Here is a 27,148-nt window from a genome sequence, read left to right on the forward strand (position 1 = left end):
CCCTTATCCCTCACCATCTCCCCTCCCCCTGCTGTCTCTCCCCTCTCTCCATGTCTCTTCCCCTCCCCCTTTCTCCACCTCTCCTCTCCTCATGTCTGTCTCCCCCCTCCCCCCTCCCCCCTCCCCCTTTCTCTCCTCCCCTCTCTCTCCCTGTCCTCCCCTCTTTCTCCCCCTCTCTCTCTCTGTCTCCCCCTCTCCCCTGGTCTCTCCCCCTCTCTCTCCCCCTCTCTCTCCCCCTCCTCTCTTCCTCTCCTCCCCTCTTTCTCCCCCTCTTCCCTGGTCTCTCCCTCTCCTCATGTCTCCGCCCCTCCCCCTCTCTCACCGTGCAATCTCCTTGGCCACCTGTTCGTTGGGGCAGGTGACAAATGCAGCAGAGTGCGTTCCAGCAGCATATCCTTCAGAGGCCATGGAGAACACACGCAATCCCACAATCCTTAGCAGAGGGACCATCAACACACTCACAACAAGAGCCTGCGAGAAACCAGGACACAGCATATCCATCAGAGACCATGGAGAACACACGCAATCCCACAATCCTTAGCAGAGGGACCATCAACACACTCACAACAAGAGCCTGCGAGAAACCAGGACACAGCATATCCATCAGAGACCATGGAGAACACACGCAATCCCACAATCCTTAGCAGAGGGACCATCAACACACTCACAACAAGAGCCTGCGAGAAACCAGGACACAGCATATCCATCAGAGACCATGGAGAACACACGCAATCCCACAATCCTTAGCAGAGGGACCATCAACACACTCACAACAAGAGCCTGCGAGAAACCAGGACACAGCATATCCATCAGAGACCATGGAGAACACACACCATCCCACAATCCTCAGCAGAGGGACCATCAACACACACACACAACAAGAGCCTGCGAGAAACCAGGACAGAGCAAACGCACCATCAATGACCAGTGCGGAGCGCGGGTTTAAACTCTACCCACACCCAGAACCCGGTCATTCCTAACGGTCAGATTTAAAACAGAACTGCGGACGAAATGTACAAAAATTCCTCCAGACAAAAACCCCAGAAGAATGTGCCGAGACCAGAGGGGTTTCACTGTGGAAGACAGCACAGGAAAGATGGGACAGCTTAAGGGTGCAAGTCCTGTCCAGTTACTAGACATATTGTGACAGAACGAAAAATAACGCTCAAGCATTTTGGAAAGTGACCGAAAACATTCATACAGTATATCAAAAACGAAAGTAGCTAAAAATAAGCACCGAAAAATACAATTAAACTTGTGTATACAATTAAATGTGTAACAGCGCCCTCTAGACTTACAATGCAGGCAGCTCGGAGGAGGCTGGGCTTCAGAGTGTCGGGTGCGATCATTCTCCTGCACAACAGAGACCGTGTGTGTGTGTTCAAACCACGTCCTTCAAAGTGCTGCACAACTCACTGCAGAGCTGACAAGACATGCAATGCCCTATCGCTGATGCTTCAAGAGACGCAGTGCCCTATCGCTGATGCTTCAAGAGACGCAGTGCCCTATCACTGATGCTTCAAGACACGCAGTGCCCTATCGCTGATGCTTCAAGACACGCAATGCCCTATCGCTGATGCTTCAAGAGACGCAATGCCCTATCGCTGATGCTTCAAGAGACGCAGTGCCCTATCGCTGATGCTTCAAGAGACGCAATGCCCTATTGCTGATGCTTCAAGAGACGCAGTGCCCTATCGCTGATGCTTCAAGAGACGCAGTGCCCTATCGCTGATGCTTCAAGACACGCAGTGCCCTATCACTGATGCTTCAAGAGACGCAGTGCCCTATCACTGATGCTTCAAGAGACGCAGTGCCCTATCACTGATGCTTCAAGAGACGCAATGCCCTATCACTGATGCTTCAAGAGACAGCAATGCCCTATCACTGATGCTTCAAGAGACGCAATGCCCTATCACTGATGCTTCAAGAGACGCAATGCCCTATCACTGATGCTTCAAGAGACGCAGTGCCCTATCACTGATGCTTCAAGACACGCAATATCTTATCCCTGATGTTTCAATACCGTATCACTGATGCTTCAATGATGCCGACAGAAAACAAGCGAACGAGTAAACAAAACGCTTCGAAAAAACGTTGCTTCAAGCAACTCCCTTTTAGGTATCGACTGCCCTCTTGTGTTCAAATTCTGCAAAACACTTTGCAATATTATTGCAGTATCACTTTGCCGTCCATGTTGAAAATATGAGCCATTTTACACGAGTAACAAAACCACTGTTTGTAACTTTTTGGATGTTGTTGTCTTCTGTTTGTTTTTCCTCACGCATGCAACCCCCTGCTGCTGTACAGAATTCGGGGCTTCAACAGGAAGGAAGCCGAAACGAACCTCACAGAAGAACGAACACAAAACGTGACGTCAGCACGCTCTGCCTAAACAATACATAAATGACCCAAGAATTATATAATCGCAAAACCCCGATATTACACCGAAGCGACGCTGGAGCTGTCGGATAAGTGTCAGCATGTTAACAACAGGGCGTCTTTATAAAAACTCCCACAATACCGGAACAGCAATCCTCGACCACACCCCGTAGAAAATGCAACAACTACAGTTGCCCTAGACTAGAGCAGAGGTTCCCAAACTTTTGATTGCCGCGTACCCCCTTCCAGACCGATCACCTGTCTGCGCACCCCTAGCATACAGATTTATATGTTCATGTTGTTTTTAATATATGCTTTCATAATACACAGATTTATACACATACACAATAATATTCTTACAATATAAATGACTATAATAATATAATTACGGCTTCTGATTTTAGGGTTTAACCGATAAAACACCCCTGATACAAAAATCTGTGTATAATGAACACCAGAAAAACACTGGAAATATACTCAATTCACATAACTCAAAAACCCAATACATAAAAAACAGGACAAACTACCTTTCCCTAACTTGTATTGATTAGTTCTGAATACTTTCTCGACTGGAGGCTTGTTCGCGGGATTTAAAGCTATATTACAGTTAAGATACGTAGGATTTAAAACAGAATTGCAAATTGTGTCGAAATGTAAAACAACCCAGAGGAATGTGTCCGTGACCACAGGGATTTCGTTGTGGAAGACAACAAAGGAAGGTACAAAGTGTGGCACTGTACAGTTACTACTTTGTGACAGAAAAAACAAAACAAGCATTTTGTAAAGTAGAGTAACAGAAAACAATAATTTCATACAGTACATAAAAATCGAAAGCTCTGAAAAAAACGATTTACATAAAAATCGGAAATAGCTCATCATAACCACCAAAAAAAAAAGTAATTAAAAAAAAAACTAACCCTGTCTTTCTCTCTATATACACGTTATAAACACGTTATTTGTGTTGTTATCGCATATTTTCATGATCATTACCTGCACCGCACGCAAGCGAACCCACGTGTGCGGAGCGCCGCCTCTCGCTTTACCGTAAAGAACGCGTTTTCCACGACAGTACTGGCAAAGGAAGCCGGGGAAGCAGCCACAGTACTGGCATGGGCAGGCACGGCGTACACAATTGTTTTTTTTAGTGTAATATTAAACACTAGAGTGGAAACATTGTTAATCCCATCAAACATTGCGTCTTAAAGACACAGCGCAAAAATAGAGCCAGAGAATTGGAGTTCGTCTACAAATGCAATTAGCAATCATATAACAAAACAATATTATGCGTCGTGTGTCATATAAATAACACTCGTGATTATTGTACGTGTCCCCAGATAAATATAAACCAATGTTCGAGATGAATTTATTGCATTCTCTGCTTGATGACGTTTTAATTTTAAATACATTGTTTTATATTTCTATTCACTTTTTTTTTAAAAATGTATATTTACATATCTCAGATGTATTGGTTAGTATGTTATTTTATATATTTTATATTTTATATACGCACCCATATAAAGCAAATGTTTTATTAGTGTTTTATAATGAATAGCTACTTAAGCACAGCAATATTTAAAGGATCTCTTACACATACAAAACAAGAAAAAATGTCAACGACCTCCCGAGTTTCTTCTACGGCAGACTGTACTTTTTAAAATGCTCTTATTGAAACAAAATTATACATCAACAGGATATCAACTCCTATCAAAAATAAATAAATAAATAAAAAATAAAATAAAATAAAAACGAGAGAGAAAAATAAACTTTATACATTGCCAGGAATATTACAATGTTGCTTCCAAAATAAATTTTAAAAAGCACACGTTTTTTCTTGTTTTCTTATTTCGAATTGTTTTAATGGTGTTGCTATAATCATCTCTATTTTAAATCAAATACAATTTAGAGTAGAATTTGACAACTTCATTTTATGAATATATCTTCCAAAAACTACTAAGAAATTGAAGATATACACAAACTTCTGTTCAATGTTTGTTGAAATAAAGCAAAGTTTCAACACCACCAAAATGTACATTTATACCCAACTCCCCTAAAATATAATGCTGCGTGTCTTCACGGCAGACTGTACACATTTCTAGCGCTGACAAATACTGACGCCTTTCCCTGGCCGTGAATGAGAACTCTGCTGCCCGCCTGGTGTTCTCTCTGCCTCGCTTCTCCCACGCTACTCCACTACTCCGCTCGCTCCACTGGCTCCCGATCACCGCTCGCATCCAGTTCAAGACTCTTGTACTCGCCTACAGATGCCTTGACCAGACTGCACCCAGCTACCTCCAGACCCTCATCTCTCCCTACACCCCCACTCGACCTCTCCGCTCCGCCTGCACTAGAAGACTGGCTCTACCTCCTCTACGCTCCCCTGCCTCCCGAGCCCGCTCCTTCTCCACCCTCGCCCCGCAGTGGTGGAATGACCTTCCTACAGATGCCTTGACCAGACTGCACCCAGCTACCTCCAGACCCTCATCTCTCCCTACACCCCCACTCGACCTCTCCGCTCCTCCTGCACTAGAAGACTGGCTCTACCTCCGCTACGCTCCCCTGTCTCCAGAGCCCACTCCTTCTCCACCCTTGCTCCGCAGTGGTGGAATTACCTACCCACAGATGTCAGGACTGCCCAGTCCCTGACCACATTCCGGCGCCTCCTCAAGACTCACCTCTTCAGACAGCACCTGTAGAAACTCCTCTGTTTGTACCCTGGGACACTATCGCCCTTCATTTAAATATGCTTTATTTGCTCTTATCTGCCCCCTATTTTACTGCATTTAATCCTGTACTTCAGAATACTGTAATCTGCCAAGTGTTTAACCTGTAGTATTTTGTATTTAATCATATCCTGATGTAACTATCACTGACACTGTTATCTGCTGTATTATTGAATTTTATTTTGTCACACTTGTACTTGCTTGAACCAAAGTCATTGTATTCATCATTGTATTTATTACAAGAGATCACATTATTTTTCCATACAATTCCCCATTTATACAGTTGGGTTTTTTACTGGAGCAATCTAGGTAAAGTACCTTGCTCAAGGGTACAGCAGCAGTGTCGCCCCCCACCTGGGATTGAACCCACGACCCTCCGGTCAAGAGTCCAGAGCCCTAACCGCTACTCCACACCGCTGCCCATGTATAAAATCTTTAACTTTACTTTCTTTATTGGGAAGGAGACTGTGTCATAAACAGTACTGCATTGAATCCTGTACTTTACAGAGTCCTGTAATCTGTAGTATTTTTGGTATTTAATCATATCCTGATGTAACTATCGCTGACACTGTTATCTGCTGTATTATTGAATTGTATTTTGTCATATTCTTGTACTTGCTAGAACCAAAGTCATTGTATTCATCTTGCTCTTAATTGTATTATTACTTGCACTGTGATACTTGAAATGTATTTTTGTTTACGACTGTAAGTCACCCTGGATAAGGGCGTCTGCTAATAAATAAATAAATAATAATGACGCTAAAGTGTGTTCCAATTAAAACACTTTTGCGCCCCCTACACCCTACTTCCCTTCAAAGTGAAGTAGGGTGTAGGGGGCGAGCTTTTGAAATGGAACACAGGATTCGTGCATTACGACAGACCGTCTCTACACTCACATCCGGTTTGCGACACGGCGTCCGAGTCTCTTCCGCCGGCTTCAAGAGGGGATATTATTAAATATTTTTAAACCGGGAATAAAAACTCTTAAACATCCAAGAAATAAAACACACGGAGCAGGTGAGAGGGTCTGATATCGATTCAGAGGAGAGGGGGGTATTTACTGTGGGGGGTATCGGAAAGCGATACCGCGTTGTTTTTAAAATAATAAACTTGTTTGTGTGTAAATGTTACAGGAGGACGTTTGTTTTTAATACAAACCTCAAACAAATCAAAACAGAGGGTAAAAAGTAAAAGTGCTGCAGATTCTGCAAGTGCAAATGTGTTTGATTAAAATGTGTTTGATTATTGAAGTTTTGCATTGCGTGTTAGTACACAGATGTTGAATTAATTTATGATTTATTAGGAAACTATTAATGAAAAATACCGACGTGTCCGCACCGTGACATTGAATTAAAACGAGGGGGAAACTTACGTATTATTATTATTATTATTGTTATTATTATTATTATTATTTATTTCTTAGCAGACACCCTTATCCAGGGTGACTTAGTCGTAAACAAATACATTTCAAGAATCACACTACAAGAATTAATACAATTATTATTATTATTATTATTATTATTATTATTATTATTTATTTCTTAGCAGACGCCCTTATCCAGGGCGACTTACAATCGCAAGCAAATACATTTCAAGTGTTACAATACAAGTAATACAATAAGAGCAAGAAATACAATAACTTTTGTTCAAGTGTGACAAACCACAATTCAATAATACAGCAGATAATAGTGATAGTTACATCAGGATATGATTAAATAGTGATAGTTACATCAGGATGTGATTAAATACAAAGTACTACAGGTTAAACACTTGGCAGATTACAGTATTCTGAAGTACAGGATTAAATGCAGTAAAATAGGGGGCAGATGAGAGCAAAATAAAGCACATTTACATGAAGGGTGATAGTGTCCCAGGATACAAACAGAGGAGTTCTACAGGTGCTGTTTGAAGAGGTGAGTCTTGAGGAGGCGCCGGAATGTGGTCAGGGACTGGGCAGTCCTGACATCTGTAGGAAGGTCATTCCACCACTGCGAGGGTGGAGAAGGAGCGGGCTCTGGAGGCAGGGGAGCGTAGCGGAGGTAGAGCCAGTCTTCTAGTGCAGGAGGAGCGGAGAGGTCGAGTGGGGGTGTAGGGAGAGATGAGGGTCTGGAGGTAGCTGGGTGCAGTCTGGTCAAGGCATCTGTAGGCTAGTACAAGAGTCTTGAACTGGATGCGAGCGGTGATCGGGAGCCAGTGGAGCGAGCGGAGTAGTGGAGTAGCGTGGGCGAAGCGAGGCAGAGCAACAATTAAGAGCAAGATAAATACAATGACTTAACTAAGATGATGTGCTGAAATCTTGAGTAACAATCCTTTTAAACACGGTCTATACGTGGCTACTGGTCAGTATACGAATGTCGTCAAACTAAGTAAGATTAGGGTAGGTGTTGTATGAACGTTTTGCATCATATTTGCTAAATACAGTATTAGTATTAATCTTGTTGGCCTTTTTTATAGCTTCCCCACATTGTCTAGATGAAGACATTTCTGAGTCAACATAAACTCCTAGAATAAAATTGAAGAAGGAATCTATGATAAAGACCTAGGAGTTTATGTTGACTCAGAAATGTCTTCATCTAGACAATGCAGGGAAGCTATAAAAAAGGCCAACGAGATGCTTGGATATATTGTGTTGAATTTAAATCAAGGGAAGTAATGTTAAAACTTTACAATGCATTAGTAAGACCTCATCTAGAATATTGTGTTCAGTTCTGGTCACCTCGTTACAAAAAAGGATACTGCTGCTCTAGAAAGAGTGCAAAGAAGAGCAACCAGAATTATCCCGGGTTTAAAAGGCATGTCGTATGCAGACAGGCTAAAAGAATTGAATCTATTCAGTCTTGAACAAAGAAGACTACGCGGTGATCTGATTCAAACATTCAAAATCCTAAAAGGTACTGACAATGTCGACCCAGAGGACCTGAAAAAAGAAACAAGGACCAGGGGTCACAAATGGAGATTAGATAAAGGGGCATTCAGAACAGAAAATAGGAGGCACTTTTTTACACAGAGAATTGTGAGAGTCTGGAACCAACTCCCCAGTAATGTTGTTGAAGCCGACACTCTGGGATCCTTCAAGAAGCTGCTTGATGAGATTCTGGGATCAATAAGCTACTAACAACCAAACGAGCAAGACGGGCTGAATGGCCTCCTCTCGTTTGGAAACTTTCTTATGTTCTTAATTTCAGTATCTCCCATATGATATTTATAATGCACATTTTTATTGCCTGCATGCAATACTTTACACTTTTCTCTATTAAATGTCATTTGCCATGTGTCTGCCCAGTTCTGAATGCTGTCGAGATCATTTTGAAAGTGGTGCATTGTCACAATGTGGTACGCCTACCAAAACTTGACCCATGTAATGTCAGAAAGTGGTAGGCTATCACATTTTTGGTACAGTTGCCTGCAGTCAATTTATGATCTGATGGGTGTTTTCATATTGTCAAACGAGTTACATTTACCGTTAATTCTACATTATTTTTTTGGGAAACTTAAGCTGGAAATGGAATCAATTTATCTAAAAAAAAATAAATAAAAAAAACATTTTTACAAGACCCAGTGCATTCCATACGATAAATATTCACCTATTGTTTTCTTAATGGTGGAAAAATATGATCAATTCAATTAAAAAATATGTAAGACAAGAGAACAGCAGAAGGTACTAGGACTCTATAAAGAAGGATAGGACAATGATGTCACAAGTGGGCGGAGTTAGTAAACAGTGACGCAATCCTGGAGCCCGTAGAGCTCTTTCACAGCGCGCTCGCAATGCTTTTAACGTATTCACGCTCGCCCTGGCAAAATGTTTCTTGACATAATCAAGCATTAATTCGCATAAATAACAGTCAGTCACTTCATATTAACGATATTTTGTATTGTTATTAAATAATACCGGTCTATCCTGGCGCTGCAGCACAGCATCTCCGCAATGTATTCAGTACTGAGTGGGCTCCAAAAATGGCGCCTGTAATTGAGTACGGAACTGCATCATGGGATTGACTGTCCCATCCTGCTTTATACAGTTATAGAAGGTGCCGGATCTGCTTTCATAGCAGAAGTTGTTTAGACAGCGCGGTCGGACCCTCTTTAATATACCTGAAAATAACAACACCGGTACAGAACGTAGCGTGCAGAACTGGTGTACTTACAGCGATGGATCTGTCCTCCAAACTCAACAGAGGTTCTGGTTAGCTTTTTAGGATAGGGGGCTGTGTGATCCCAGTGGTTAAAGAAAAGGGCTTGTAACCAGGAGGTCCCCGGTTCAAATCACACCTCAGCCACTGACTCACTGTGTGACCCTGAGCGAGTCGCTTCACCTCCTTGTGCTCCGTCTTTCGGGTGAGACGTAGTTGTAAGTGACTCTGCAGCCGATGCATAGTTCGCACACCCTAGTCTCTGTAAGTCGCCTTGGATAAAGGCGCCTGCTAAATAATAATAATATTAATAATAAGGATAAAAAGGTCTCCACACGCCGGACGCGATGCGGTTTGTTGATGCGGTGCGACGCTAACTTTCACACCAGTGGCGACAGCGCACGATACGATAGACTCTGTGATTGTATCGTCAGGCTTTGACAGTCCTGTTGTACAGTGAATAACACTGTAGAACACACAACAGCTTTTCAGAATGCTTATTTCAGTAAAAGAACAAGAATCGGCCACACCAGCTCCGGGTGTTTTGATACTGCAAGAATTATCTTCTGTCGCTGTTTAGTGAAAAACGCACACAAGGGAAGCTGTTCCTCATTGGTCAGTTCCCCAGCAAAATCGCCAAAAATAGACAACAATGCTGTTTCTGTTTCGCATCACTGCGTATTTTCTGACGGACACACAGATGTTTCACAGCGGTAAAGCCTCCATGCACACAAACATGTAGCTGCAGTGCCGGTTCAGGGCAAATTATCAACACATTGTGAGCAAATGTAATCAAGTGCTGACAGACAGCTGCGGACAGGGGGAGATTGAGGCTGTGAAAAGATAAGCTGAAGTTACTGAGAAAAAAGGAGTGGGGGGGGGGGGGGGGAATGATATGCATTTAAAAAAAAAAAAAACTACAACCGGCCCCTGAACCTTTATCCTTTATCTGATCTCCATTTGTGACCCCTGGTTTCTTTTTACAGGTCGTAAAAGTCCCCTGGGTCAACATTGTCTATACCTTTTAGGATTTTGAATGTTTGAATCAGATCGCCGTGTAGTCTTCTTTGTTCAAGACTGAACAGATTCAATTCTTTGAGCCTGTCTGCATACGACATGTCCTTGTTTCCTGACTGACATACTCTGCCCAAGTAAAAAAGCCACTTCCTGATTCGTCGGGATGATTCTCTGCATCTTTTAAAGTGTCTGAAACGCTCCTCCAGTAATAACCCTAAACTCAAAGTCTCTCTCGTTTCAGGATGGCTAAGTTTCACGCTCCTGTTATCCAGGATAACCTGCTTGGATGGGGTCCCTGCGCCATCCCAGAACAGTTCAAAGACATGCCCTACCAGCCCTTCAGCAAAGGAGACAGACTGGGCAAGGTGAGGGGGGGGAGAGGGGAGTAGGGGAGGGGAAAGGGGGGCAGGGAGGGGGAGAAGGGGGAGGAAGAATGGGAGAAGGGGGGAGAGAGAGAGAAGGGGGAGGGGAGAAGGGAAGAAGGGAGGAAGAATGGGGGAAGGGAGAAGGGGGAGGAAGAAAGGGAGAAGGGAAGGAGAGAAGGGAGAAGGGGGAGGAAGAATGGGAGAAGGGAGAAGGGAAGGAGAGAAGGGAGAAGGGGGAGGAAGAATGGGAGAAGGGGGTGGAAGAATGGGTGAGGGGAGAAGGAGGGGGGAGAAGGAGGGGGGAGGAAGAATGGGTGAAGGGAGGAGGGGGGGGAGAAGGGGGAGGAAGAATGGGAGAAGGGGGTGGAAGAATGGGTGAGGGGAGAAGGAGGGGGGAGAAGGAGGGGGGAGGAAGAATGGGTGAAGGGAGGAGGGGGGGGAGAAGGGGGAGGAAGAATGGGTGAAGGGAGGAGGGGGGGAGAAGGGGGAGGAAGAATGGGTGAAGGGAGAAGGAGGGGGAGAAGGGAGAAGGGGAGGAAGAATGGGTGAAGGGAGAAGGAGGGGGAGAAGGGAGAAGGGGAGGAAGAATGGGTGAAGGGAGAAGGAGGGGGAGAAGGGAGAAGGGTGAGGAAGAATGGGTGAAGGGAGAAGGAGGGGGGAGAAGGGGGAGGAAGAATGGGTGAAGGGGGCAGGGAGAAGGGAAGTGGAGAAGGAAGAAGGGAAGGGGGAGGAAGAAGGGAGGAAGAATGGGGGAAGGGGGGGAGAATGGGGGAGGGAAGGGGAGAAGGGGGAGGAAGGGGAGAAGGGAGAATGGGAGGGAGAAGGGGGAGAAAGAATGGGAGAAGGGGGGAGGGAGAAGAAGGGGGGAGAAGGGGGGTCTCTCCACCTGGAGATCTCTGGAGCTGCTTGCATGCTTTCATTAGCTGAACCATATCCTTGTTCACATTTAGCAAAGTCCTATCTGGGTCTCTTATAAATATCCGCCCTGTTTAACTCTTTCTGGGTCTCTTGTAAATATCAGCCCTGTTTAACTCTTTCTGGGTCTCTTATAAATATCAGCCCTGTTTAACTCTTTCTGGGTCTCTTATAAATATCAGCCCTGTTTAACTCTATCTGGGTCTCTTATAAATATCCGCCCTGTTTAACTCTTTCTGGGTCTCTTATAAATATCAGCCCTGTTTAACTCTTTCTGGGTCTCTTATAAATATCAGCCCTGTTTAACTCTTTCTGGGTCTCTTATAAATATCAGCCCTGTTTAACTCTATCTGGGTCTCTTATAAATATCAGCCCTGTTTAACTCTATCTGGGTCTCTTATAAATATCAGCCCTGTTTAACTCTTTCTGGGTCTCTTATAAATATCCGCCCTGTTTAACTCTTTCTGGGTCTCTTATAAATATCAGCCCTGTTTAACTCTTGTCAGTGTAATCCCGCTTCTCCCGCGTGCGTGGGATCTGACAGCAGGAGTTTTGACGCGAGCGTTTCCTCTCGTCTCTTTCAGGTTGCTGATTGGACCGGGGCCACATACCAGGATAAGAGATACACCAGTGAGTTTCCTTTCTCAAAAAATAATCAAGGGGTTCTCTCTGTGAGCCCGTCGATCGTGCTGCAGAAGTGTTTAAATATATTTAAAAATGTCTTTCAGCTGTCTACGATATAGAGACCAGGGCTGTGCATTGTGCTATATAAAGCAAATAATGATTATTTTTGTGTTTTAGTTTTTGTTCAGTAATTCAAAATAACATTCCAGTTAAAATGTAATAGAAGAACATAGTTTCCAAACGAGAGGAGGCCCCATTCAGCCCATCTTGCTCGTTTGGTTGTTAGTAGCTTATTGATCCCAGAATCCCATCAAGCAGCTTCTTGAAGGATCCCAGGGTGTCCGCTTCAACAACATTACTGGGGAGTTGGTTCCAGACCCTCACAATTCTCTGTGTAATAAAAAAGTGCCTCCTATTTTCTGTTCTGAATGCCCCTTTGTCTAAGCTCCATCCTGGCTAAACTACAGCTCCCAGCATGCCCCAGCACCCGCGGCAATGGCGAGGGATGCTGGGAGCTGTAGTTCTTTATGAATATAAGAATGTTTACAAACGAGAGGAGGCCCCATTCAGCCCATCTTGCTCGTTTGGTTGTTAGTAGCTTATTGATCCCAGAATCTCATCAAGCAGCTTCTTGAAGGATCCCAGGGTGTCGGCTTCAACATCATCACTGGGGTTCCAGACCCTCACAATTCTCTGTGTAAAAAAGTGCCTCCTATTTTCTGTTCTGAATGCCCCTTTATCTAATCTCCATTTGTGACCCCTGGTCCTCAGGTTGAAAAAGTCCCCTGGGTCGACATGGTCAATACCTTTTAGGATTTTGAATGAATCGGATCACCACGTAGTTACTCCATAAGTTATTAAAGCATGGACAGTATTTATTGAGAGTACTGATGTTGCATTCCCCCCCCCCCCCCCCCCCAGATAACTCGCGTAGCGTCTGAGTTTGAGAGTGAATGACTTCTCATCTGCATTGCTTTTGAAGTGTGACGGATCATTCTCTTTCTCGCTTGTCTCTAGATAAATACTCGTCTCAGTTCGGAGGAGGAAGTCAGTATGCTTACTTCCACGAGGAGGATGAGACCAGCTTCCAGCTTGTGGATACGGCCAAGACCCAAAAAACTGCTTATCAGAGGAACCGCATGAGGTTTGCCCAGGTACTGTGACTCACCCTGCAGCGCCCCCTGCTGTTCAGCTGTGTGCAGAACGCAGGAGATGCCAGATGCTGTGTGACTCACCCTGCAGCGCCCCCTGCTGTTCAGCTGTGTGCATAACGCAGCAGATGCCAGGTGCTGTGTGACTCACCCTGCAGCGCCCCCTGCTGTTCAGCTGTGTGCAGAACGCAGGAGATGCCAGGTGCTGTGACTCACCCTGCAGCCCCCCCTGCTGTTCAGCTGTGTGCAGAACGCAGGAGAAGCCAGGTGCTGTGACTCACCCTGCAGCGTCCCCTGCTGTTCAGCTGTGTGCAGAACGCAGGAGATGCCAGGTGCTGTGTGACTCACCCTGCAGCGCCCCCTGCTGTTCAGCTGTGTGCAGAACGCAGGAGATGCCAGGTGCTGTGTGACTCACCCTGCAGCGCCCCCTGCTGTTCAGCTGTGTGCAGAACACAGGAGAAGCCAGGTGCTGTGTGACTCGCCCTGCAGCGCCCCTGCTGTTCAGCTGTGTGCAGAACGCAGGAGATGCCAGGTGCTGTGTGACTCACCCTGCAGCGCCCCCTGCTGTTCAGCTGTGTGCAGAACGCAGGAGATGCCAGGTGCTGTGTGACTCACCCTGCAGCTCCCCCTGCTGTTCAGCTGTGTGCAGAACGCAGAACCATTCTCCCCTTTACTGGGGGAACCCATTTAAAAGCATCATCGAGTCTTTTTTTTTTTTCAAATGTTCCCAGTGTTTTAGATCCTCTACTTTACCTGGTGGGCAGTTCCATGCCTTTATAACTAAAAAAAAAAAAAGTGCTTCCTCCCTGCTGTCCTAAACTTGGTTTTACTCGTTCCTCGTGTTCTCCTCTCTGTACTAAACTCAAAGCCTTGGGTTAACTTTATCTAGACCGTTTTTATGATTTTTAAAGACCCTCCAATCAGGTGTCCTTGTTGTTTCTAAGCTGAAGAGATTTCGTTGTTTTTAAGCTGTCCTCGTAGTTGATGTCATGACGTCCTGCAGTTAAGAGCTGGTAGATCGTGATGTCACTGCTGTGTCCTGTTGTGTTTAATGCAGCTTCGTGGTTTTGTTTTTGCCTCTGCAGAGAAACCTGCGTAGAGACAAGGACCGCAGGAACATGACTCAGTTCAACATGCAGACTCTGCCTAAGAGCGCCAAGCAGAAGGAGAGGTGAGGAGCCGTTACACCCCACAGAGCAGCCCCCTCCCCCTGATACAGAGCAGCCCCCTCCCCCCGATACAGAGCAGCCCCCTCCCCCCCAGATACAGAGCAGCCCCCTCCCCCTGATACAGAGCAGCGCCCTCCCCCTGATACAGAGCAGCGCCCTCCCCCTGATACAGAGCAGCCCCCTCCCCCCAGATACAGAGCAGCCCCCTCCCCCTGATACAGAGCAGCGCCCTCCCCCTGATACAGAGCAGCGCCCTCCCCCCTGATACAGAGCAGCGCCCTCCCCCGATACAGAGCAGCGCCCTCCCCCTGATACAGAGCAGCCCCCTCCCCCCAGATACAGAGCAGCCCCCTCCCCCAGATACAGAGCAGCCCCCCCCTGATACAGAGCAGCCCCCTCCCCCCAGATACAGAGCAGCACCCTCCCCCCCGATACAGAGCAGCCCCCTCCCCCCCCAGATACAGAGCAGCCCCCTCCCCCAGATACAGAGCAGCCCCCTCCCCCCAGATACAGAGCAGCCCCCTCCCCCAGATACAGAGCAGCCCCTTCCCCCTGATACAGAGCAGCCCCCTCCCCCTGATACAGATCAGCCCCCTCCCCCAGATACAGAGCAGCCCCCTCCCCCCCGATACAGAGCAGCCCCCTCCCCCAGATACAGAGCAGCCCCCTCCCCCCGATACAGAGCAGCCCCCTCCCCCAGATACAGAGCAGCCCCCTCCCCCAGATACAGAGCAGCCCCCTCCCCCAGATACAGAGCAGCCCCCTCCCCCCGATACAGAGCAGCCCCCTCCCCCCCGATACAGAGCAGCGCCCCCCCCGATACAGAGCTCTCCTACCCCCATAGACACAGAGCTCTCCTCCCCCCTCAGACACAGAGCTCTCCTATCCCCATAGACACAGAGCTCTCCTACCCCCATAGACACAGAGCTCTCCTCCCCCCTCAGACACAGAGCTCTCCTATCCCCATAGACACAGAGCTCTCCTACCCCCATAGACACAGAGCTCTCCTCCCCCCTCAGACACAGAGCTCTCCTATCCCCATAGACACAGAGCTCTCCTCTCCCCATAGACACAGAGCTCTCCTCTCCCCATAGACACAGAGCTCTCCTCTCCCCATAGACACAGAGCCCTCCTACCCCCCTCAGACACAGAGCTCTCCTCCCCCCTCAGACACAGAGCTCTCCTCCCCCCTCAGACACAGAGCTCTCCTATCCCCATAGACACAGAGCTCTCCTCCCCCCTCAGACACAGAGCTCTCCTATCCCCATAGACACAGAGCTCTCCTATCCCCTCAGACACAGAGCTCTCCTCTCCCCATAGACACAGAGCTCTCCTCTCCCCATAGACACAGAGCTCTCCTCTCCCCATAGACACAGAGCCCTCCTACCCCCCTCAGACACAGAGCTCTCCTCCCCCCTCAGACACAGAGCTCTCCTCCCCCCTCAGACACAGAGCTCTCCTATCCCCATAGACACAGAGCTCTCCTCCCCCCCTCAGATACAGAGCTCTCCTCTCCCCATAGACACAGAGCTCTCCTATCCCCATAGACACAGAGCTCTCCTCTCCCCATAGACACAGAGCTCTCCTCCCCCCTCAGATACAGAGCTCTCCTATCCCCTCAGACACAGAGCTCTCCTATCCCCATAGACACAGAGCTCTCCTCTCCCCATAGACACAGAGCTCTCCTATCCCCATAGACACAGAGCTCTCCTATCCCCTCAGACACAGAGCTCTCCTATCCCCTCAGACACAGAGCTGGTGTTTGTAGAGGCTGGCTTCTCTCTCTGACCCGGGTGTCACAGGTGTGTTTGTTCCTGTCTGTCCTCGTATTCAGGGTAGTGTTTTAATTCTCTGCTCTCCTCCTCAGGGACCGCATGCGTCTGCAGAAGAAGTTCCAGAAGCAGTTTGGGGTTCGTCAGAAATGGGACCAGAAAAACCAGGTAGGTGAAACGCCAGCTGAGGGAGGAAGAGGCGGATTCACTGCCGTGGGGCGAGGGGGGGTCATAGTGACGATCCAGGCCATTGTGCTGCTGCTGCTGCTGCTGCAGTATGCTTCCCTCACCCCTCACCCTCACCGTGTAGCGGTTTGACACGGGTGTGAAAACTGGGTTCAAGTGAAACGTGCTCTTGTGGGAGCGATTGCGCACATGAGAGGAGGACTCAATGTAAGTGACCAACGGGATCACATTTCTGTATGGTTTTAAAGTCATTCTTCTGCAGTGCTAAATTTGTTCTGTTTTTCCCTACTGAAACATCCCATAATGTCTTGCAGAGAGGTCCTGGGGGTTACTGGAACAGTTTCAAGGTACAGCAGGCTCGTATATGTGTATCTATATAAATATATGTGTTGCTTTACTTTTAGTTTCTTTTCAAAACTTTATTTCAAAAGTGTTGTAGCTTAAAAAACTGCTATCTTCAAACTTTTTTTTTTTTTCCTTCTCAGCTGAGATTCTAGGAAGGGATCCTTTTTTTAGAATTCTCTCTGCTCAATTTCTTTTTTTTGAAGGTAATCTTGTTTTCCAGTGCGTGCATTAACCCTTTGCGTTCCTGTGTCAGGTCCGACATTCTAATTTTCCCTTTCCGATCCGATTTTCTGACCCTGTCTGACATCATCAAAAAGCACGGATCTCAACTCGTTTTTTTTCCCTCCTGAAAAAGCCGAGAAAACCATTCAATGGCCGAGTGAGAGCGATAGGAGCCGAGAGAAGCCTTAAAATAAAAGGGGGGGATCTGAGCTATACAGATCACCCCTGCACCACAGAGATAACACGGACATAAACAAACAAGACAGCTGCTTCTGCATCCAGCGCTCAGAGAACATCACAGACATCTCCAGAGCGTTTTGAGATGTTACAGTAATAAAATAACGACTCGGATCGCGTGATCGAGGAGTTTGGTGATAAAACGAGCGATCAGGAGATGATTTATCGGTACGCAGGACTATGAAGAGGTATGTGATAAATACAGAGAACAAGGAGAGGGGCTGGAGAAGCAGTACTGAGAGTCCTGTTGACATGCAAACCTGTTTTACTGTGAAATAAAATACTTTTAAACAGCGTGTGAAAATAAATTGGACCCGACACGCTGAATAAATGGACCGCGAAGGGTTAACGTCCTCTCTCAAACGTTCCTTGATGGAGGGGAGTGTGTGGCATTGTCACAGCCAACAATTCCACAGTCCCAGTGAGCGCGGTTCAGACGTTGAGAAGTAACCTGAGGAGTTAAGCAGCCCAACTCTTCTGCAGTTATATAAACCAGCTCGTTTAGAAGCAGTTTAGCTGTCGTTGATTTAGATACAGTTTTGAGCATCTGCAGCACCCGGCCTCATTCCACAAGCACCGTGAGGTATTGCGAGCCCCACAGTGCAATAAAAATCAAAAATAATCTTAAGATTGCAACGGCATTAATATATACTTTTAAATACTGTAAAATGAGTGACATGTAACAACACAGGAGTGAAAAAAGGATGAAATAACAGATGAATAAAGAACAACAAATAATTAAGGATTACTGTAGCTCTTAAACATCTTGTTACGAAAATGCAAAAGGTTTTGAAATCTCTGAGCCATGCTTAAGATCCAGAATTTGAAATTATAATGCTGTTGCAATCCGTATTGTTTATAGTGATTATAATATAAAAGTATATAGTATTAAATAAATGTGGCTTTTTAAAATGAGTGGAATTTCATGGAACTAAATTAATTCCTTTCATTCCAATTCTGTATCCTGAACATTTTTTTCAATTCAAATTATTGAATTGGAATTTACCAACAAATTCCAATTTAATTCAGAATTGACCCCAACCCTGGAAAAAGTCTATAAAGATCTGGATTCTTTTCTCGCTTTTGGCAAAGGCTTGTGGTTTGACCTTGTAGAGACGTCTCGGTTTGCACACTCCTCATATAACTTCCATTTATAAAAACATGAGCTTATCAAAACTTATTTCATTGTTATAAACAGAAGCAGCACGCAAACTGATAGCTGTACACCACGTTGTCTGCGTATTCATAAGACGTTAAATCTATTTTAAAACTGCTTTTCCTATACCAAAATGACATTTATCCATGAATGGATCACACCCTTCCAACCATCTGAAACCACACGTGCTTCACAGTTACTGTACACCTCATTTCAATACTTAAAATACTGGCATTGCTAGTTCACGGCTGGCGTACGTGGCAACGCGACCTCGCTGCTGTGTTTAGTCCTCTGCTGGTTTCTGAGGTCGACTCTCGCTTTTCCAGCCCTCTCTTCGGTCCTGCTCTGAGAACGCTGGAGGGATTTCTGTTTCTCTTGCTGGTTTTCGTTCTTGGTTGCCCCTAAGTGTGTGTTTTTTTTGAGAGATGGCTTTTATCTTTTCTGTGTTCAGATCTCGCGTGGCACACCGCGGACGGGAAACGCTTTGAGTGAAGTGCGTTACTCGCGCCGTGCTGAGCGCTTGTGCGAAACATGGATTCTTTGCTGGCACCGCGTGTGGAGAGAGTTTAGCGGAGTTGTTCTGGAGGTTATGAAATTGCACTGCGTAGGGTGGCAGTTCCTGTTGATCAATCCCTTTTTAAAATCGATTCCTGTTTTAATCATTCTTGTGTAATAAAATAAGATGGAAAAAAAAACATCCTGGGAATATATTTGGGTGGCAGGCTGCAGGAAACCAACATATTTAGTATCCTGGCCTGAGATGAATGTGTTTTGCTCGAAGCCGGGATTAGATTCTCTTTGTAACTGCAGATGGAAAAGCAAGCTGTTTTAGTTGAGTGTTTCCCACGTGTTTGTGTTGTTCAGGGATAGCATACAGACGCTGAGAGCGTGCTCCTACCTCTGCACCCAGGAATATGAGAGAGAGGTTTCTGCACAATACAAGCTGCTATACCCCATTTTACAGAGAAGAATGATTAACAGCACGGACCGCAAGATGTTCACAGAGTTTACTCTTTTAATAAACGGCTGCTTTATTTCTAGATCTTTTTTTTTTTTGATTTAGCCAAATCTGCAGGAAAATATGCAAAATATATGATCCTACTTTTTGAAGGAGACCCAACGTCCGTTGATTTTACAAAACTGTATGATAAAGTGTATTCCAGGTCACTTTATTGGTCCGTTTGTGATAATTCTGATTGAATGCGGGAGATGGCGGCTCCCTGGAAGATTCCGAGGAGTTCTCCGCAGATCTGCCTGTGACTTGAACACTTCTCAACACACTGTGGGTGTTCCTGTCTGCTGTGACCCGCTCCGACAAGGCCTTTCCTCCCCCTGTAGGGTGTTCCTTATGAATCCCCGCCCATATATTACTCCAGAGTCCAGCCTCTGTCGCAGGGACAGCTTGCACGTTTCCTCCCAGCAGTTTCAAAGTAAACAGAACAAATGATCTGCACAGTACTGTAGTATGCTGCAGTATTTGCAGCTTGTTTCTGAAGAACAGCATTGCAAACCACACAGCTTGCTTAGTTTCAAGGCTAAAAATTGAATCTATTCAGTCTTGAACAAAGAAGACTACGCGGCGATCTGATTCAAGCATTCAAAATCCTAAAAGGTATTGACAATGTCGACCCAGGGGACTTTTTCGACCTGAAAAAAGAAACCAGGGGTCACAAATGGAGATTAGATAAAGGGGCATTCAGAACAGAAAATAGGAGGCACTTTTTTTACACAGAGAATCGTGAGGGTCTGGAACCAACTCCCCAGTAATGTTGTTGAAGCCGACACCCTGGGATCCTTCAAGAAGCTGCTTGATGAGATTCTGGGATCAATAAGCTACTAACAACCAAACGAGCAAAGATGGGCTGAATGGGGCCTCCTCTCGTTTGGAAACTTTCTTAAAGCGACTGTCACTGTTAACTGCGAGTTGGTCTGCGTGTTGAAGAAGCAGCGAGACGGTACATGCTTCTATTGATGTCCCTTGATTTGAATTTCAGGAAAGCCACAAGTTAAAATATTACTATGAAATAAGAGAGGGTCGCTTGTGGGGCGTGCTCTACATCCCATAATAGTTCTGCACACGGCTGGCTGAAACTGCAATTTGATTGGTTAAACACAGGAGGGATGGTGCTGTGTACAGCTGTGGTCAAAAGTGTTGTATCCCCCTAGAATGTTAGGCTTGAGAAATAATCAAATACGATGTTGCAAAAGTCTACAGCGAGCCATGTACAGTACTTCATGCTGGATTAAGAAAATGTCAATTTTTTTTTTGATTTGAGAACTACAAAACAGTAATAAATAGTCATGTTAGCGTCGCATTGTCCGGCAGGTTTCGTTCGACTTTATGAAGCAAAAACGAGTCCGTTCTGCAGGGTGATGGAACATCTTCTGTAGATTACAGAAGGGGTTTTCGCTGGCTCCCAGACTCTCTGTGATCTTTAGCTGCTGCACCACTGGCACGGACCAATACATATTTAACACTTTCATTATACAAGACGTGGTCCTACGGGCCTCCGAGTGCGTTGGAAGCAGCGTGTCTTTGACTGTCCCCTGGCAAACAGCCTTGCGAGAGCTCCCTGGAAGTGCATGCAAGGTTCAGCGTGGAGCAGAGTAACACACTGCCCCTCCTCCCCCCGCAGGCACAGCTGAAGCCCCGGGACTCCTCGGTGGAGGTGCGCAGTGACTGGGAGGTGAAGGAAGAGATGGACTTCCCTCGACTCATGAAGATGAGATACATGGAGGTGGACGATCCCAGTGACATGTGAGTGTGGGGGAGACGCCCGGAAAGGGGGTGGCAAGGGTCCTGGAGGGGCTAGGCTCGGTACGCTAGCGTTGCCAAGCAGTTGGATCATGAAGGATTGAGCTCACTCGTGTCCTGGCTTGAGAGGAGTGTTTCTGTTCTGTTACGCTTGAATGGGGGGGGGGGGGGGTGCTGATGTGTTCGATGACAGCTGATTTTCAGTATTTTATATGAAAACTCTTCTGCTAGACCAGAGTCCTAACTGGGGCTGATAGAGTCCCAATTTGAAATGGGTTTGATTTTCTGCTGATGGAAATGTGGCCAGCGGTGTGGAGTAGTGGTCAGGGCTCTGGACTCTTGACCGGAGGGTCGTGGGTTCAATCCCAGGTGGGGGGGATACTGCTGCTGTACCCTTGAGCAAGGTGCTTTACCTAGATTGCTTTAGTAAAAACCCAACTGTATAAATGGGTAATTGTATGAAAAAATAATGTAATTGTATGTAAAAACAATGTGATATCTTGAAACAATTGTAAGTTGCCCTGGATAAGGGCGTCTGCTAAGAAATAAATAATAATAATAAATAAATAATAATAATGATAACTCAGCCAAGTGTAGCCTGGAAGTCTAAAACTATGGTCAAGCCTTGTGCAGTGAAAGAGTCAGCTTGCCTTGTTTTCAATAATTGTTTTTATAACTTTATTCCTTCCCAGCTTAACGAGTTAAACCCAAGTGAAATAAAATCCTGTTTCTGAGGTTCCAGTAAAGCTTGTGCTAGACTCGCTGCTGTTCCCTGTGTTTAAGAGTCTTTATGGCTGAAGGTAGCTGGCCTGTGTCTGTGGACGCTCGTGAGCCTGTGTGTGTCTCCCCTGTGCAGAGAGTGCTGCGGGGCCCTGGAGTACTACGACAAGGCGTTCGACCGCGTCACCACCAGGAACGAGAAGCCTCTGAAGAGCATCAAGAGGATCTTCCACACTGTCACCACGACTGACGACCCCGTCATCCGCAAGGTAAGAGCCCCCCTCTTCCAGCCTCGCTGCCTGCAAGGAAACAGAGCCCCCTTCCAGCCTCGCTCCCTGCAAGGAAACAGAGCCCCCTTCCAGCCTCCCTCCCTGCAAGGAAACAGAGCCCCCTTCCAGCCTCCCTCCCTCCCTGCAAGGAAACAGAGCCCCCTTCCAGCCTCCCTCCCTCCCTCCCTGCAAGGAAACAGAGCCCCCTTCCAGCCTCGCTGCCTGCAAGGAAACAGAGCCCCCTTCCAGCCTCCCTCCCTGCAAGGAAACAGAGCCCCCTTCCAGCCTCCCTCCCTCCCTGCAAGGAAACAGAGCCCCCTTCCAGCCTCCCTCCCTGCAAGGAAACAGAGCCCCCTTCCAGCCTCCCTCCCTCCCTCCCTGCAAGGAAACAGAGCCCCCTTCCAGCCTCCCTCCCTCCCTCCCTGCAAGGAAACAGAGCGCCCTTCCAGCCTCCCTCCCTCCCTCCCTGCAAGGAAACAGAGCCCCCTTCCAGCCTCGCTGCCTGCAAGGAAACAGAGCCCCCTTCCAGCCTCCCTCTCTGCAAGGAAACAGAGCCCCCTTCCAGCCTCCCTCCCTGCAAGGAAACAGAGCCCCCTTCCAGCCTCCCTCCCTCCCTGCAAGGAAACAGCGCCCCCTTCCAGCCTCCCTCCCTCCCTCCCTGCAAGGAAACAGAGCCCCCTTCCAGCCTCACTCCCTGCAAGGAAACAGAGCCCCCTTCCAGCCCCCCTCCCTCCCTCCCTGCAAGGAAACAGAGCCCCCTTCCAGCCTCCCTCCCTCCCTCCCTGCAAGGAAACAGAGCCCCCTTCCAGCCTCCCTCCCTCCCTGCAAGGAAACAGAGCCCCCTTCCAGCCTCACTCCCTCCCTGCAAGGAAACAGAGCCCCCTTCCAACCTCCCTCCCTGCAAGGAAACAGAGCCCCCTTCCAGCCTCCCTCCCTCCCTCCCTGCAAGGAAACAGAGCCCCCTTCCAGCCTCCCTCCCTCCCTGCAAGGAAACAGAGCCCCCTTCCAGCCTCCCTCCCTCCCTCCCTGCAAGGAAACAGAGCCCCCTTCCAGCCTCGCTGCCTGCAAGGAAACAGAGCCCCCTTCCAGCCTCCCTCCCTCCCTCCCTGCAAGGAAACAGAGCCCCCTTCCAGCCTCCCTCCCTCCCTGCAAGGAAACAGAGCCCCCTTCCAGCCTCCCTCCCTCCCTCCCTGCAAGGAAACAGAGCCCCCTTCCAGCCTCCCTCCCTCCCTGCAAGGAAACAGAGCCCCCTTCCAGCCTCACTCCCTCCCTGCAAGGAAACAGAGCCCCCTTCCAACCTCCCTCCCTGCAAGGAAACAGAGCCCCCTTCCAGCCTCCCTCCCTCCCTCCCTGCAAGGAAACAGAGCCCCCTTCCAGCCTCCCTCCCTCCCTGCAAGGAAACAGAGCCCCCTTCCAGCCTCCCTCCCTCCCTCCCTGCAAGGAAACAGAGCCCCCTTCCAGCCTCGCTGCCTGCAAGGAAACAGAGCCCCCTTCCAGCCTCCCTCCCTCCCTCCCTGCAAGGAAACAGAGCCCCCTTCCAGCCTCCCTCCCTCCCTGCAAGGAAACAGAGCCCCCTTCCAGCCTCCCTCCCTCCCTCCCTGCAAGGAAACAGAGCCCCCTTCCAACCTCCCTCCCTCCCTGCAAGGAAACAGAGCCCCCTTCCAACCTCCCTCCCTCCCTGCAAGGAAACAGAGCCCCCTTCCAGCCTCCCTCCCTCCCTGCAAGGAAACAGAGCCCCCTTCCAGCCTCGCTCCCTCCCTCCCTGCAAGGAAACAGAGCCCCCTTCCAACCTCCCTCCCTCCCTGCAAGGAAACAGAGCCCCCTTCCAGCCTCCCTCCCTCCCTGCAAGGAAACAGAGCCCCCTTCCAGCCTCCCTCCCTCCCTGCAAGGAAACAGAGCCCCCTTCCAGCCTCCCTCCCTCCCTCCCTGCAAGGAAACAGAGCCCCCTTCCAGCCTCCCTCCCTCCCTCCCTGCAAGGAAACAGAGCGCCCTTCCAGCCTCCCTCCCTCCCTCCCTCCCTGCAAGGAAACAGAGCCCCCTTCCAGCCTCGCTGCCTGCAAGGAAACAGAGCCCCCTTCCAGCCTCCCTCTCTGCAAGGAAACAGAGCCCCCTTCCAGCCTCCCTCCCTGCAAGGAAACAGAGCCCCCTTCCAGCCTCCCTCCCTCCCTGCAAGGAAACAGCGCCCCCTTCCAGCCTCCCTCCCTCCCTCCCTGCAAGGAAACAGAGCCCCCTTCCAGCCTCACTCCCTGCAAGGAAACAGAGCCCCCTTCCAGCCCCCCTCCCTCCCTCCCTGCAAGGAAACAGAGCCCCCTTCCAGCCTCCCTCCCTCCCTCCCTGCAAGGAAACAGAGCCCCCTTCCAGCCTCCCTCCCTCCCTGCAAGGAAACAGAGCCCCCTTCCAGCCTCACTCCCTCCCTGCAAGGAAACAGAGCCCCCTTCCAACCTCCCTCCCTGCAAGGAAACAGAGCCCCCTTCCAGCCTCCCTCCCTCCCTCCCTGCAAGGAAACAGAGCCCCCTTCCAGCCTCCCTCCCTCCCTCCCTGCAAGGAAACAGAGCCCCCTTCCAGCCTCCCTCCCTCCCTGCAAGGAAACAGAGCCCCCTTCCAGCCTCCCTCCCTCCCTCCCTGCAAGGAAACAGAGCCCCCTTCCAGCCTCCCTCCCTCCCTGCAAGGAAACAGAGCCCCCTTCCAGCCTCCCTCCCTCCCTCCCTGCAAGGAAACAGAGCCCCCTTCCAGCCTCGCTGCCTGCAAGGAAACAGAGCCCCCTTCCAGCCTCCCTCCCTCCCTCCCTGCAAGGAAACAGAGCCCCCTTCCAGCCTCCCTCCCTCCCTGCAAGGAAACAGAGCCCCCTTCCAGCCTCCCTCCCTCCCTCCCTGCAAGGAAACAGAGCCCCCTTCCAACCTCCCTCCCTCCCTGCAAGGAAACAGAGCCCCCTTCCAACCTCCCTCCCTCCCTGCAAGGAAACAGAGCCCCCTTCCAGCCTCCCTCCCTCCCTGCAAGGAAACAGAGCCCCCTTCCAGCCTCGCTCCCTCCCTCCCTGCAAGGAAACAGAGCCCCCTTCCAACCTCCCTCCCTCCCTGCAAGGAAACAGAGCCCCCTTCCAGCCTCCCTCCCTCCCTGCAAGGAAACAGAGCCCCCTTCCAGCCTCCCTCCCTCCCTGCAAGGAAACAGAGCCCCCTTCCAGCCTCCCTCCCTCCCTCCCTGCAAGGAAACAGAGCCCCCTTCCAGCCTCCCTCCCTCCCTCCCTGCAAGGAAACAGAGCCCCCTTCCAGCCTCACTCCCTCCCTCCCTGCAAGGAAACAGAGCCCCCTTCCAGCCTCCCTCCCTCCCTGCAAGGAAACAGAGCCCCCTTCCAGCCTCCCTCCCTCCCTGCAAGGAAACAGAGCCCCCTTCCAGCCTCGCTCCCTCCCTGCAAGGAAACAGAGCCCCCTTCCAGCCTCACTCCCTCCCTCCCTGCAAGGAAACAGAGCCCCCTTCCAGCCTCACTCCCTCCCTCCCTGCAAGGAAACAGAGCCCCCTTCCAGCCTCGCTCCCTCCCTCCCTGCAAGGAAACAGAGCCCCCTTCCAGCCTCGCTCCCTCCCTCCCTGCAAGGAAACAGAGCCCCCTTCCAGCCTCCCTCCCTCCCTGCAAGGAAACAGAGCCCCCTTCCAGCCTCCCTCCCTCCCTGCAAGGAAACAGAGCCCCCTTCCAGCCTCCCTCCCTCCCTCCCTGCAAGGAAACAGAGCCCCCTTCCAGCCTCGCTCCCTCCCTCCCTGCAAGGAAACAGAGCCCCCTTCCAGCCTCACTCCCTCCCTGCAAGGAAACAGAGCCCCCTTCCAGCCTCCCTCCCTCCCTGCAAGGAAACAGAGCCCCCTTCCAGACTCCCTCCCTGCAAGGAAACAGAGCCCCCTTCCAGCCTCCCTCCCTCCCTCCCTGCAAGGAAACAGAGCCCCCTTCCAGCCTCCCTCCCTCCCTCCCTGCAAGGAAACAGAGCCCCCTTCCAGCCTCCCTCCCTCCCTCCCTGCAAGGAAACAGAGCCCCCTTCCAGCCTCCCTCCCTCCCTCCCTGCAAGGAAACAGAGCCCCCTTCCAGCCTCCCTCCCTCCCTCCCTGCAAGGAAACAGAGCCCCCTTCCAGCCTCCCTCCCTCCCTGCAAGGAAACAGAGCCCCCTTCCAGCCTCACTCCCTTCCTCCCTGCAAGGAAACAGAGCCCCCTCCCTCCCTCCCTCCCTCCCTCCCTGCAAGGAAACAGAGCCCCCTTCCAGCCTCCCTCCCTGCAAGGAAACAGAGCCCCCTTCCAGCCTCCCTCCCTCCCTCCCTGCAAGGAAACAGAGCCCCCTTCCAGCCTCCCTCCCTCCCTCCCTGCAAGGAAACAGAGCCCCCTTCCAGCCTCCCTCCCTCCCTGCAAGGAAACAGAGCCCCCTTCCAGCCTCCCTCCCTCCCTCCCTGCAAGGAAACAGAGCCCCCTTCCAGCCTCACTCCCTCCTCCCTGCAAGGAAACAGAGCCCCCTTCCAGCCTCCCTCCCTCCCTCCCTGCAAGGAAACAGAGCCCCCTTCCAGCCTCCCTCCCTCCCTCCCTGCAAGGAAACAGAGCCCCCTTCCAGCCTCCCTCCCTCCCTGCAAGGAAACAGAGCCCCCTTCCAGCCTCCCTCCCTCCCTGCAAGGAAACAGAGCCCCCTTCCAGCCTCCCTCCCTCCCTCCCTGCAAGGAAACAGAGTCCCCTTCCAGCCTCCCTCCCTCCCTGCAAGGAAACAGAGCCCCCTTCCAGCCTCCCTCCCTCCCTGCAAGGAAACAGAGCCCCCTTCCAGCCTCCCTCCCTCCCTGCAAGGAAACAGAGCCCCCTTCCAGCCTCCCTCCCTCCCTGCAAGGAAACAGAGCCCCCTTCCAGCCTCCCTCCCTCCCTCCCTGCAAGGAAACAGAGCCCCCTTCCAGCCTCCCTCCCTCCCTCCCTGCAAGGAAACAGAGCCCCCTTCCAGCCTCCCTCCCTCCCTGCAAGGAAACAGAGCCCCCTTCCTCCCTCCCTCCCTCCCTGCAAGG

At 49.5% G+C, this 27,148-nt stretch overlaps 2 protein-coding genes across 3 annotated transcripts in view; one reads left to right on the top strand and one right to left on the bottom strand.

The window, feature by feature from the left end:
* Positions 1-3,587, bottom strand: part of LOC131722928 (protein CutA homolog) — a 10,125-nt gene extending 6,538 nt beyond the window's left edge. For both annotated transcript variants that reach the window (XM_059016071.1, XM_059016070.1), the window contains exons 1-3: positions 3,370-3,587; positions 1,299-1,353; positions 323-471 (exon numbers count right to left, since the gene is read on the bottom strand). In XM_059016071.1, coding sequence (XP_058872054.1) covers positions 323-471; positions 1,299-1,353; positions 3,370-3,572 — 407 coding nt within the window. In that variant the 5' untranslated portion in view covers positions 3,573-3,587. The remainder of the gene's footprint in view (positions 1-322; positions 472-1,298; positions 1,354-3,369) is intronic.
* Positions 3,588-5,960: 2,373 nt separating this feature from the next.
* The window catches only part of LOC117432621 (eukaryotic translation initiation factor 3 subunit D), a 40,173-nt gene continuing 18,985 nt past the window's right edge, over positions 5,961-27,148 (top strand). The window contains 9 exon segments of the mRNA XM_059016069.1: positions 5,961-6,116; positions 10,491-10,614; positions 12,114-12,159; positions 13,171-13,307; positions 14,390-14,475; positions 16,341-16,413; positions 16,746-16,778; positions 21,028-21,149; positions 22,003-22,135. Of these exon segments, the coding sequence (XP_058872052.1) occupies positions 10,492-10,614; positions 12,114-12,159; positions 13,171-13,307; positions 14,390-14,475; positions 16,341-16,413; positions 16,746-16,778; positions 21,028-21,149; positions 22,003-22,135 (753 nt within the window). The 5' untranslated portion in view covers positions 5,961-6,116; position 10,491.

The sequence above is a fragment of the Acipenser ruthenus genome, chromosome 52 (genome assembly GCF_902713425.1).
Source record: "Acipenser ruthenus chromosome 52, fAciRut3.2 maternal haplotype, whole genome shotgun sequence".
Taxonomy (NCBI): domain Eukaryota; kingdom Metazoa; phylum Chordata; class Actinopteri; order Acipenseriformes; family Acipenseridae; genus Acipenser; species Acipenser ruthenus.